We start from the raw sequence: 14648 nt of genomic DNA on the forward strand, positions 1-14648 counted from the left end.
AAACAGTGCGGTGGGACAACGGTAAGAAAAAAAAATACCGGTGGAACCATTGTGGTACAAAGCAGTTGGGATCACGGTTAATAGTTAATATCTGAAAAAAATGATGAGTTCGATCAAACATGATATTTCTCATTTTCAGAAGCTTTTACTAATAAAAATTTTGGTAACCGTATTGTAGTAAAAAAAAGCCCTACGATTTTTCAAAAACTCCGGTCTCTGAACCTATGGCACCAAAATCCAATACTATGATGTCGGTGGATGGTGGAAGGAAAATAATAAATAAAAAAGCATAAACACATGACTAGCTTTATTCTCAGACATAGTACATCGTCTCCCTGCATACAAAACATAGTTTTCGCTCATATCATATACAACAGTTAAACATGTCACTTACTCTACGCGTCACCCGCGGTTATGGACTACATTCCTGCCAGGGAATGACTAGAATTACAGTTGCTAATGTAAAATATTACGAACAGAAACAAATACCAACACGTTAAGTTATCGGGTGTCAATAGAAAAAAACAAGCGATGTTAATATAACATAACAAAAAAAAGGGATTAGCAATAATATCCCCGTTTGTGAAAACTTTTTGTTCAGGAGGCGCACTCAGAAACTAGATGATATCAAATTAGCAACTTAATTGCACGTGTATTTTCGGCTCCCTCTAATTTAAAATGCTCGGTCCCAAGTCACGAGGCACATAAGATATTGACATTAAATAGGAATCAAATTTTACTTTGCTGAATACGCCGACATCGCATTTTTAATAACATGACTTTTGAATTTCTGGTTATGGTAAACCTTTAATGAAAAGATATGCTATAAGCATAGACAAAGGAATAACAAGACGAAAAAATTTATCCGGCATTACAGTTCCATCTAGTTCAGCTGTCGAAAACAAACTCGTTATTTTTCACCTCTTTTCAAAACAATATTATTTCTTTGTCTATCCTAAGAAATCATACAAAAATAATAGTTTTTTTAAATATGTTAACAGTATACACAGGAATGCAGTCCAATTCGTTGCTCAGTTAAACATCTGACATCGGAACAAATATACACTTACCTACTTGGTACAAAGTTTAAGCTCATGTATCAGACCTAGTACTGTAGCTAAAGAGCATGGAATAGTTCTACACACTTTGCAAAACATTGTTGTTGAAATAGGTAGGGAGAAATCAATATAACTACACGGTGTTTTTTTAAAGCCCATTAATTTCAAGGGTGCAAAGGGTGATTCCTGTCCTGAGCTTAAATTAAGTAACTTTCTCAAAGAAACTGGTGTTCTAATTAACTCCGTTTTGGAGATTTTATCTGATAAGCATGTACACTTACTTGCCTTAGGGCCTGATTACATATTAATTAATGCTTAGTTCGAGTTTATATATATTTGCTACTAAACGCAAATTATATCTCGGACGATCCATATTCGAAATGTCAATTGTTTGGTGGATTTAAATATAATGTCCGTGTTACAACAACGCTATTAATTACTTTTTACGAAAAATAAAATAGAAATCAGCCATACGCCGAAGTTAACGGAGTTTAAAAAAACACCGTAAAATACGCCGTTTATACATTGCTCATGATCAACCAGGAGCAAAAGCACGAAGGCCTTTCTACCACTGCCCACTCTCACAAATACAAACGACAAAATGTAAATGAGGTATGAGAAATTCCTCGTGTTCATCTTCCACTTTTTTCTGGTCACCTAGCAGATCAATTTATTTTCTAATAAAGAATGTGTTCTTAACCCTTTGAACGTTTTAAACAAAAACGGCATTGACCCGCCAAGGTCACGGGCGCAAGCGAGCTAATGTAAACCTTATTACTTAAAAGTGTGAAGGTTACTTGGACAGCGTACGCCATAACACCCATGGCGCGGTGGGCACGACTAGTAACGACAACATCAAGTGTTCTTGGCGTTCAAAAGATTAAAAGATTACAACCCATACTAATGCTTTCTAAATCCAATAAATTATGAAGTTAGTCAAATATTGCAAAAACAGTGCAGGTAATTTAACTTAAGGAATTAACTTTCATGGGATTGAAATGGGTAGATACACTTATTAATTTCCATTTTCGAAGAAATTCAACCGTTACCTACTAATAATTCTGTTGGTAAGGTACGGAAAAGGAATTTAATTTCATTACCACCTTGTCACACTGACAATAGTATGAGGTTCCTAGCGACTTTCATATTGATTGTCACTATCAAGGTACGCAATGGTAATGAAATTCAATTATTAGACTTTACAGTACAGCCGATGTTGAAGTTGTAAACATTTCCCACTTTTTTACAAAGCAATAACGAGTTAGATTGTAAACATATTATCTTTACATTTATGGCCATAAAATAAATCTCAGGTTTAACAGAAAGCTAACTTTTAGCTACAGTCCGTCTAAACGAATAAGACACCTATTACTTACAGACTCTTAGTACTATATCAAGATAATTAAGAATGGTCTCGACTTCTCAAGAATTGTAAGACTCCCATTGAAGAACATTCAAGATTAGTAATGACATTTATTAACCACTAATTAGTTACTACCTACAAGTTGCGAATTTATATACATTTAAACTATTATACGCAATACATAAACATTTGGATTACTAAATAAAAATAATTCTTAGTGCGATTTCTAATACGTAAAGGCTTTCACGTTTGCTTCTATGAATACGTTAACTCTAGGCACTGGCAAACCCATTTTAGGACATTTCTGGGGAATAATAGATTAATCAGAAAAGCAACATTATCTCTTCTGATTCAGCTTTTCCTTTAAAAAACTCCCAACTACGCTGCTATTGTCAATTATGATTAACTTTAGTCGATTTTATTACTAATAGTCAGTATCAACGCGGAAATGATGTTCAAAAACGTGTATCCTGTTAAAGGAAATAAAAATCATTGAACATTTTTCCCGTATAGACATAATTGATAGTTGATACTCACTGATTATATTACTAATGTAATGCACACAAATGGACAGTAATGTATTACTTTTATTATCAATGGAAACAAATCACAACTTTTGAATTATTATTTGCTTTCACACACAACCTGTGTCCGAATTCTTCCCGATCCGAGGTACAGTGTATAAGGCATCTGTAAAGGCTATCTGTCATTTCATACCCGATTTATAAAAATATGTGCCATTCTTTATTTAAAAATCTATTTTAGATTTCGTACTCTAGCTTTTAGGTGTTTAGAAATGGAGTTTATTATTTATACGAGATGAATCTGATAAGTTTTTTATTGCGATGCGTCTTCATAAGGATCAATGTGTGGTATGTACGGTCACGTCCGAAAATATAGATACGAAAAAAGTGCCAAAAATATGTATACACGACTTTATTGCCGTAGTATAGTATAGTAGTGTACACATATTTTAGGCACATTTTTTACAGATATTTTCAGACGTGACTGTACAGCATCGTTGCAACTGTATACTTTATAATTGTTAACATATCTATCGTTTATTTTTAGTGTGTAATAACGTAAAACGTGCCATTTCTATATGCCCGATCAAAATCACGTACCAAACGGGCACTTATACGAGTATAACCGTTACTTTTATCTGAACCACTAGACAGAACACCGATAATTGCCTCGTATACTCGTTTATTTACATAATAATTTATTTCAACGTAATATATATCTATGATCCAATTGCAAATAATCCCATAAAAGCAATAACCACTAAAAAATATAACCCAACCAGAAAACCGTCCGAAAGAGAAGATTCACAAAATAACAATTAATTAACTCTTTATATCATTGCAATCTATATTTCTATTATCAACCTCTCAACTGATAGACGGCCCAAATTGGGACATTAGCTATGAAATTTAGAAATAATAGACAGTTTATTATTCAAACAACACAAAAATGACATATACCAGTTGAGAAGAAATAATCATTGTTATTTTATTACGAAGAAGATTTCTGCCGACAATTTTGAAAGGAAAGTAAGGTCATAAATTCCGATTACTTCGCTTTGTATGAAATATTTATTATTTATTGGTTGGATCACTTGGATCTAAAACCGTAGAATTCTAACAGAATGGTTTTTACGGTTAATGACTAAAGTAATGAGCAATTCAGATTCCACAGAAATTCTTTGGTAATCAAAAAATATATTAACTGGTGCATGCTACAAACGCTACTGTGCTTATATACAATTATTTTTTTCCTATTTACAATTGGTTTGACTTAGGGCAAGTTCTGCAGAACTTTATTAAAACATTTGTACAGTTTGGTCAAACATTAGCACTGGCCAATGCATGTGCTTAAAGCTTCTTTGATTTATTGAAGCCCTTATAAGTATTTACACAACCTTTAGTGCTCCAGCACGAATACGTATTTCAATTTCAAATATATTTAATAACGGTTTCTCTATTTCTATTTGACAGTCAATAGTGATATCTAAAAATACACACTTATTAGATGCCAAGAACGTGAGAACGTTAATAATAGTACATTACGATACAACTGCGAAAAATAGGAAATTCGAAACGAGTGGCGATAAATTAAAACACAGTAATTACAGTAAAATAATTTACAGTACATATGGTGCTACTTTACCGCACTAGTGCGATAATTAGCATATTACGTTACTGTGTCGACCATTTAAAGGGCCATATGTACTGTATAACGTTGTACGATACATGTGCGAATAGGTAATTCGCAACTCGTGTCGATTTAAAACACTCCCTTCGGTCGTGTTTTAATTTATCGCCACTTGTTTCGAGTTTCCTATTTTTCGCACTTGTATCGTAATGTACTATAAAAATCCTACAAGTGAAAACACTTACACGTCCCAGAAAAAGACGTGTTTTAGTACAATTCCGTAACCTTTTAGTTTTTTTTAAATATACATAGATCTTTAGGCAAGATTTTGATATTAACTACCCTTTATCAACTTGTCCACAATGAAGACGAGGAAATGATCTACTCCATATTAATGTACGGTGAAGGGACATCATTTATATTACAATGCCACCTACGAGTGGACTCACTCAGTTTCACTAAATGATAAGTGATTCAATGATTAATATTAGGTATATAATGTAATACACCTATATATCTTGTACATATTTAACACACCAAGTTAGTACGTACTAATATATACAGTTGGTGTTGGACGACTCGTAAGGGCATTCATAGATGTACAGTTTACTTAATAATAACATTCAAGTCTTATAACACCTTACTGTACATTATGTATGGTTTTAAAAGTAATCGAGTCATATTTCTAACACTAAAATAAGACAAACTAATATCTTACAAACTGTGTTAATATTTTATGTATGCGCACAGTTTAAACGAAAACCTTGGTTAATTTTAAAACCTTGCTGTCATCGTCACACTCTAAACCTACAGGTTTTTGCATATATATTTTCTCCGACAAATAACCATTAAGAAATGCAGTTGTCACATCTAAGTGACATGTACTTAGATTTAATTTGACAGCTAATGCAAACATTAATCTTAAAGTTGAATGGCGCAAAACAGGAGAGAAGGTTTCCTCGAAATCAATGCCTGGCCTTTGGGTGAAGCCCTTAGCCACTAGTCTGGCTCTATACCGAATGCTGTTATCTGCATTTTGTTTCTTTTTAAAAACCCACTTACATTTTACTATAGCACCATCATCTGGAGCGTTAACTAACTCCCAAGCATTGTTATCATCGAAAGCCTTCAGTTCCTCTGCCATGCTACCAACCCTAGAAACAGCAACAGAAATGCTAAACTCTATGTGCAACCAGTTAAGAGGTAAGGGGACGACCGCTTCTCTATACAAATGTAGTCCCCATTATCCTCTCTCGATAATAACATTACATCAAATATTTTTAAACTATTTGATGAACCTGATTTACTATAGAGCAGAGAGCTATGGTCGAAAAAAAAAACGAAGGACTATAGCTCTATATATTTTAATAAGAATAGGAGCTTTTAAAATTTATATGGAATTTTATTTTCGCTCCTAAAACTGATAATAAACAAGTATTATATTAGTATTAGTATTTTTGTATTTGTATAATTAACAAGTCAAACGAAGGGTCATAGCTATGGTTAATATAATTGTGTAATAGTACATTACTATAGAGGACGGGAAACGAAGGGTTGCAGGTCAAGTAGATATAGACGGCCGAGCGTAGCGAGGAGTGTAAGGCTGTATGAAATTCCTTTACATATCATCTTCACTCATCGGACCTGATATGTGGTATTTCCGGACCTAATTTGAAGTAAGTCATGTCAACATTTCATTACAAGTTTGAGAAACAATATTTTCCATTATGTCACTATCTAGGGAGGAAAATGGGGATTACGTTAATATGGAGAAGTGGTCGTCTACTATTCTCATAAGCTAGCCTACCGATTGTTCATGTCGTCGATATTTGTATAGGAAGAGACTGCTCACTTCCAATTTTTTTTAAAGCACTGCCTAAATTTGCAATGAAAAGTATTACTAAAGTGGTAGTTCCGAACCTGTAAGAAATTAAAGTGCAAAGTTGAAAGTCAATCATGTAACTCTGCACACAGAAAATGAATTTTATTACGACCGAAATTTATCTGACAGCATGGTGATTTTGTAAGGTGTTGTGGTCACAGCCCTAAAGTAGAAAGCGCAGTTCGCCGCAGCGGCGGCCGTCATGTAAGTACACCAAATGGGAGGAGGAGTTTTGAGAGACCACAGTCGCTAGCGGAAGGTCTCGCGATGTGGTTATATCGACCTGTAAACATTTTATCTGCCAATCGAATCCACCGAACTGCTTTATTTCTACGTTAGCCTTCGATTCCTTCTCCCTTTTATATTATAGTTTTACTGTCCAGCAGCTTGTTTTAATTTTATAGAAATATTTAGAGGAAGGGGACGACCGCTTCTCAATACGAACGTAGACCTCATTTTCCTTTCTGGATAATGACATTATGGGTTTTTTACACAATATGACGTATTAAATACAGCTCTGCCCGCCAGTTTGATTTTGTCGATTTTTAATTATTTAAAAGTCAGGAGCGAAAAAACAAACTTTTAAAAGCTCTTGGTAGATATCAAAATATTTTCAATAATGTTAATATCCAGAGAGGAAAATGGGGAATACGTTTGTATGGAAAGGTGGTTTTGGAGCAGACGTCCACTTTCGTCTCAAGGTTTACTTGAGGCAGGTGCCCTTGGGCCGCAGCGCCGCAGCGCGCAGCCGGCGCTCACTCCGGCAGCTTGGCCTTCTTGCAGGGCAGCGGCTCGTCCTCGTCCTCGTCGTCGTCGCCCCAGTCCCAGTCTCCCTCGCCCTCTTCCTCGTCTTCCCGGGGCGCTTCTTCGGCTACCTCTTCCTCTTCTTCCTATAATGTAAAAGTCATAGTTTTATTTTTTTGGACCAAGAAACTAGACAGCGAGGGTAATGCGGTTATCGCGTGATACTTAATTAGTTACAGGCTTCCGTCACTTACTATTCATTGGTTTGTTCCTTCATTTCGTTATCACACGATAACCGCTTGAAATTGAGAGTTAAAAAAAACCGGCATCTTATAAGTATTCGTTCCTAATCGGCACCCACTTCGTATAACGCGCTATGAATAAAATAAATAGAAACAAAATCCAAAATTAATAAAGCAAATTTTAAATTAATAAAGCACTTAATATACATCTAAAAGACAAATCTTTCTATACGCTGCAGGAGTTTTTTGATGATAGAACGTTAAATTAATACCTATGGTAAGAGTAGGTAACTTAGCTCTTAAGTACCGCCTGTGATCTCAAATGATTGTGTATAAATCAATGTACAATTGAGTTCATAAATATGTATAATTTTTTCACCTTATTGCAATGGATTAAAACGTGTAGAAATGTATACATATTTATGAACTCGACTGTACTAGTTGTTATTTAATATTTAGTTATAAGATTGCTGCGCCCTTGCAGGGACATGTTATGTAATTATATGTACCTAATATGATTGCAATAAATGCTTTGTCTTGTCTTGAAAAAGCACACGTGAGTCAGGCCCTTCGTACACAAGGCTACGCAAATCTTCGAAACCCCGCGATTTTGGTCTCTAAGCGACTATCACAAAATAAATTCATAGAGTTTCGTACACGGACACGCGTCGCCGACATTTTGTTCATTCGTCGGCGACACCAGTCACGCGCAACCTGCTGGCCGAGATTGTTGCTAAAAACGTCGCTGCGATTTTCATAATGGCGGACATTTTGTAAATTAAATTCATGTGAGCCGTGTACCCACTACGCTTAGAGTGCTCTACCAACTCGGGCCTTGCGATTCAATGTCCTGTGTACGGACCGTGCGACACAAGTTTCCAACATCAGTATCGAAGATTTGCGTATCCTTGTGCACTGCTAGGATTATCTAGCAGACAACTCGCAGTGCATAGTTACCGGCGCGCGCTGCATGACGGCGATGGGCGGCGCGCGGTGGTGCTGCGCCACGCGCCGCTCGATCAGGTACGACACGTACTCGTCGTACAGCAGCCGGATCAGGTGGAACGAGCCGAACGACGCCGCCGATCTGCGGACAATACTTTATCGATAAGTAAAAGCGTGGAATAATCAAATAGCGGCCTTTGACGCTACATTATATTTTTTTTTATGAAAAACTTTTTCATTTCAGGCTTTTTCTGATGATTTTGTGGCTTACTGCACATTTTTCCTGTCGAGCTGCAATCACCACCCGGAAGCCGTGTAATCCGGTCGGCGCTCATGGACCACTAAAGTACCCTTTCAACTACCGAATGCCGAATATTGTTTTAGCGTTGTGGTGCGCTCTGGTCTCATATAGAAGGGAAACTATATGCGTAAAACCGTCTACATAGCCAAGCATGAGCTCGCGTATGACCAGCAAGCCGCGCGATCGTGTCATGTAATCCGGTCGGCTTTCGTTGGCCGTTGACGCACCGTGAACACACATTTCTAGTCACGCTGCCCATTTGTCTAGCGTCGTCTGGAAGGAACAGTGTATGTGTGCAACTGTATACATACCGTAGTGTGAGCTCGCGTATGACCAGGGACGAGTAGAAGGACCAGTCGAGCAGCAGCCGGCGCGCGCGAGCCGTGTAGTCCGGGCGGCGCTCGTGGGCCGCCAGCGCGCCGCGGACGCAGCCTTCTAGCCACGCTGCCCATTGCTCTAGCGTCGTCTGGAAGGAACAGTGTATGTGTGCAACTGTATACATACCGTAGTGTGAGCTCGCGTATGACCAGGGACGAGTAGAAGGACCAGTCGAGCAGCAGCCGGCGCGCGCGAGCCGTGTAGTCCGGGCGGCGCTCGTGGGCCGCCAGCGCGCCGCGGACGCAGCCTTCTAGCCACGCTGCCCATTGCTCTAGCGTCGTCTGGAAGGAACAGTGTATGTGTGCAACTGTATACATACCGTAGTGTGAGCTCGCGTATGACCAGGGACGAGTAGAAGGACCAGTCGAGCAGCAGCCGGCGCGCGCGAGCCGTGTAGTCCGGGCGGCGCTCGTGGGCCGCCAGCGCGCCGCGGACGCAGCCTTCTAGCCACGCTGCCCATTGCTCTAGCGTCGTCTGGAAGGAACAGTGTATGTGTGCAACTGTATACATACCGTAGTGTGAGCTCGCGTATGACCAGGGACGAGTAGAAGGACCAGTCGAGCAGCAGCCGGCGCGCGCGAGCCGTGTAGTCCGGGCGGCGCTCGTGGGCCGCCAGCGCGCCGCGGACGCAGCCTTCTAGCCACGCTGCCCATTGCTCTAGCGTCGTCTGGAAGGAACAGTGTATGTGTGCAACTGTATACATACCGTAGTGTGAGCTCGCGTATGACCAGGGACGAGTAGAAGGACCAGTCGAGCAGCAGCCGGCGCGCGCGAGCCGTGTAGTCCGGGCGGCGCTCGTGGGCCGCCAGCGCGCCGCGGACGCAGCCTTCTAGCCACGCTGCCCATTGCTCTAGCGTCGTCTGGAAGGAACAGTGTATGTGTGCAACTGTATACATACCGTAGTGTGAGCTCGCGTATGACCAGGGACGAGTAGAAGGACCAGTCGAGCAGCAGCCGGCGCGCGCGAGCCGTGTAGTCCGGGCGGCGCTCGTGGGCCGCCAGCGCGCCGCGGACGCAGCCTTCTAGCCACGCTGCCCATTGCTCTAGCGTCGTCTGGAAGGAACAGTGTATGTGTGCAACTGTATACATACCGTAGTGTGAGCTCGCGTATGACCAGGGACGAGTAGAAGGACCAGTCGAGCAGCAGCCGGCGCGCGCGAGCCGTGTAGTCCGGGCGGCGCTCGTGGGCCGCCAGCGCGCCGCGGACGCAGCCTTCTAGCCACGCTGCCCATTGCTCTAGCGTTGCCCCGCGGCCTAGTGTCGCCTGGAACGAAGACTACATATATTAATATACCCAATCTTAACTACAACGTGAAGTTAGTTAAAGATGCGTAAGCATCGCAGCTCGTGTTTGCTGAATGCAAAGAAAAATATAATAAGCTGTAAGTGCCACTTATGCGTCAAGTGTATTTAAGCAAAGCGACAAAACAAGTGACTTCACTCTTTCCTTCTCCACTTCTTTCTGTAACGAGCAGTGGAATAATGAAATAGATAACATAACCGTATATAACGTGGACGCTTACTACAATAAATAAATCAGTGTTTACTCATCATTTGGCTGCTTCACTTGCTCTATCGCATCGCTTTCCTAAATAAAGTAACGTAACGCAGAGGGAGTCCTGTTCAGCAAACGCAAACGAATGCAAGCAAGGTGCTTAAAGCAGCCCGCCCCTCCGTACGCTTCGCTGAACGCTAGCCACTGAGGCCGTACTCTGATTCCGCAACGTCGTTCCACAGTCCACTCCAATACGTGTTACCGCACGTCACTTTAATAGTTGGTTCAATGCATCTCGTGCAAGTCACCTTGAAGTCGGCCTCGAGGCGGTGCGCGGTGGCGGCGCTGCCGCACGAGCACGCCCAGGCCGCCTGCTCGCGCACCACGCGGAAGTCCACGCGGTTCAGGTCCGACAGCATCTGTAACAACAATGCAGATTAAAGTGTGGACTACTTATATGTAGTATGTTCACACTCGGAATACACAAAACGCCTTCCGAAGGCTTTTCCCATATATTACCACTTCTGCCTGGGGTCCTATACGGCTATTGCTAATATAGTCGTAGATGTCGCAAAATATAGTAGTTTCAACAGTTTATTGCATTTTGTGATCGTATCGGTAGCCTACTCCATGCACCCGTACCTATTGTATCTGATGCTGGTTGGCGATCACCGCCGCCAGCGCCGCCGCCGCCGCCGGCGCGCAGCTCGACCCCGTACCTGTTGTATCTGGTGCTGGTTGGCGAGCACGGCGCGCGCGGCCTGCGCCAGGTGGTTGAGCGAGGTGTAGCGGCGCAGCGCGGCCGCCAGCGCCGCCGCCGCCGCCGGCGCGCAGCTCGACCCCGTACCTGTTGTATCTGGTGCTGGTTGGCGAGCACGGCGCGCGCGGCCTGCGCCAGGTGGTTGAGCGAGGTGTAGCGGCGCAGCGCGGCCGCCAGCGCCGCCGCCGCCGCTGGCGCGCAGCTCGACCCCGTACCTGTTGTATCTGGTGCTGGTTGGCGAGCACGGCGCGCGCGGCCTGCGCCAGGTGGTTGAGCGAGGTGTAGCGGCGCAGCGCGGCCGCCAGCGCCGCCGCCGCCGCCGGCGCGCAGCTCGACCCCGTACCTGTTGTATCTGGTGCTGGTTGGCGAGCACGGCGCGCGCGGCCTGCGCCAGGTGGTTGAGCGAGGTGTAGCGGCGCAGCGCGGCCGCCAGCGCCGCCGCCGCCGCCGGCGCGCAGCTCGACCCCGTACCTGTTGTATCTGGTGCTGGTTGGCGAGCACGGCGCGCGCGGCCTGCGCCAGGTGGTTGAGCGAGGTGTAGCGGCGCAGCGCGGCCGCCAGCGCCGCCGCCGCCGCCGGCGCGCAGCTCGACCCCGTACCTGTTGTATCTGGTGCTGGTTGGCGAGCACGGCGCGCGCGGCCTGCGCCAGGTGGTTGAGCGAGGTGTAGCGGCGCAGCGCGGCCGCCAGCGCCGCCGCCGCCGCCGGCGCGCAGCTCGACCCCGTACCTGTTGTATCTGGTGCTGGTTGGCGAGCACGGCGCGCGCGGCCTGCGCCAGGTGGTTGAGCGAGGTGTAGCGGCGCAGCGCGGCCGCCAGCGCCGCCGCCGCAGCCGGCGCGCAGCTCGACCCCGTACCTGTTGTATCTGGTGCTGGTTGGCGAGCACGGCGCGCGCGGCCTGCGCCAGGTGGTTGAGCGAGGTGTAGCGGCGCAGCGCGGCCGCCAGCGCCGCCGCCGCCGCCGGCGCGCAGCTCGACCCCGTACCTGTTGTATCTGGTGCTGGTTGGCGAGCACGGCGCGCGCGGCCTGCGCCAGGTGGTTGAGCGAGGTGTAGCGGCGCAGCGCGGCCGCCAGCGCCGCCGCCGCCGCCGGCGCGCAGCTCGACCCCGTACCTGTTGTATCTGGTGCTGGTTGGCGAGCACGGCGCGCGCGGCCTGCGCCAGGTGGTTGAGCGAGGTGTAGCGGCGCAGCGCGGCCGCCAGCGCCGCCGCCGCCGCCGGCGCGCAGCTCGACCCCGTACCTGTTGTATCTGGTGCTGGTTGGCGAGCACGGCGCGCGCGGCCTGCGCCAGGTGGTTGAGCGAGGTGTAGCGGCGCAGCGCGGCCGCCAGCGCCGCCGCCGCCGCCGGCGCGCAGCTCGACCCCGTACCTGTTGTATCTGGTGCTGGTTGGCGAGCACGGCGCGCGCGGCCTGCGCCAGGTGGTTGAGCGAGGTGTAGCGGCGCAGCGCGGCCGCCAGCGCCGCCGCCGCCGCCGGCGCGCAGCTCGACCCCGTACCTGTTGTATCTGGTGCTGGTTGGCGAGCACGGCGCGCGCGGCCTGCGCCAGGTGGTTGAGCGAGGTGTAGCGGCGCAGCGCGGCCGCCAGCGCCGCCGCCGCCGCCGGCGCGCAGCTCGACCCCGTACCTGTTGTATCTGGTGCTGGTTGGCGAGCACGGCGCGCGCGGCCTGCGCCAGGTGGTTGAGCGAGGTGTAGCGGCGCAGCGCGGCCGCCAGCGCCGCCGCCGCCGCCGGCGCGCAGCTCGACCCCGTACCTGTTGTATCTGGTGCTGGTTGGCGAGCACGGCGCGCGCGGCCTGCGCCAGGTGGTTGAGCGAGGTGTAGCGGCGCAGCGCGGCCGCCAGCGCCGCCGCCGCCGACGCCTGCGCGCGGCTCGCCGCCGCCGGCGCGCAGCCCGACCCCGCAGCCAGGGCGGACTCCAGGCTCTTGGCGAAGTTGCGGATTGCCTGCCGACAAATACTATCTTATAAACTCATTTTCACTTGAATTAACTCAGTTATGGAGTCAAAGAGGTTGATAGTTGGAGGGTTGAATTGAGATTAAATAAAACCAAACAATATCGAAGATGTGTTATATTCTCGTATCCAAGTATACAGAGAATAACAAAATCTAAACATAACTTAACATAGATATCTATAGACCCGCTGTCATCGTCAGTTAGTATCGGGACCGATGTGGCCGCAATTAAAAATGTGTGCATTTCAACTACAATTACAATATTTTACGCATAAGGCCTACTCACACATAGACAATGAACTTACACGTGCAATCTTGCGCTCTGGTTGGTACACACACGCGCTAAATTGATTGTAATTACACAGTAAAAATGACAACCGAATTTTCTGAGAGTGGTTTGTACCTTAAAAAGTCTTATCTTCATGCGATATTCATAATACATGTGGCATTTTGCTTTCGAAGGTATTTTGACAGCCATTCAAACTACTCATTCGTCCATTCATTCACTCAACAGAGATGGGCAACACCAAAAATTGTTATATCGATAAATATATATGAACGAATGAATGATATTTGACTATTATTTTGCATCATTGGTACGCTACTTACATAATTTAGAGTAAAAATCGTTTGAATTGAAATAATTCACTATCACTATATGAAATTGCTAAATTAAATTAACATTTCGATACGAATGCTCGACTTTGAACCGGTAAGTATGAAAAGCTCGCTTTATTTCTATACTTAAAAATAAATCTATACTGTGTACCTTAAGATACATTCAGAATTCAGTTTTTAGCGTTCTGTGCCAACAACATTCTTTAATTTACTAAGCCTATAACGTCCGCCGCACCAACTTTTAAAAAATCGTATCTTGAGTAAGCGAAATAGATAGGCAATCGAGTGAGCCGGTGGTAGATTTTTACATGTGGCGCCAGTACAGGGCTATAACGGTGAACATCGAAGTTCGAAAATTGCGGGCATCTTTCTCTGTTACTCTAATTACGCCCTAATTGGAGTAAAAACATTTTAGTGTTCGCGATAGGCTCTTAAGTTTCCGAGTCAATCCTAACAATATGCAGTGTCAAATAATTGTTTTTTGGTATGTTATGATCCGAACGTTAGCCTTTTTAGATAAATTCCATAGATCAAAACTAGAAACAGAGGACATATTTGCTGGTGCCAAATATAAAAACCATTGTTTGTTTATAAATGATAAAACAGGGTAGTTTTATTATATATAAAAATTAATTTTTTATTTACAGCAACCAAAATGTGGTTATAATCGTCGTCGTGTAATCAAACAGCAACAAAATGGGTTTTTATACAAAGTGAACAAACTTGCACACTGAACGGCCATACAAAAAAAACGA

At 44.8% G+C, this 14648-nt stretch overlaps 1 protein-coding gene across 4 annotated transcripts in view; it reads right to left on the reverse strand.

Moving 5' to 3' along the window:
• Positions 1-292: 292 nt before the first annotated feature.
• The window catches only part of LOC133519772 (transcription factor RFX3), a 38815-nt gene continuing 24459 nt past the window's right edge, over positions 293-14648 (reverse strand). For 2 of the 4 annotated variants that reach the window (XM_061853863.1, XM_061853861.1), the window contains 3 exons: positions 11282-13265; positions 10871-10981; positions 9976-10343 (listed from right to left, as the gene is read on the reverse strand). In XM_061853863.1, coding sequence (XP_061709847.1) covers positions 10111-10343; positions 10871-10981; positions 11282-13265 — 2328 coding nt within the window. In that variant the 3' untranslated portion in view covers positions 9976-10110. Of the gene's footprint in view, positions 7348-8400; positions 8531-9975; positions 10344-10870; positions 10982-11281; positions 13266-14648 lie in introns of those variants that run through there. The other 2 variants (XM_061853864.1, XM_061853862.1) reach the window with 2 other exon arrangements.

Source organism: Cydia pomonella, chromosome 7 (genome assembly GCF_033807575.1).
Source record: "Cydia pomonella isolate Wapato2018A chromosome 7, ilCydPomo1, whole genome shotgun sequence".
In the NCBI taxonomy this organism is placed as follows: Eukaryota; Metazoa; Arthropoda; class Insecta; order Lepidoptera; family Tortricidae; genus Cydia; species Cydia pomonella.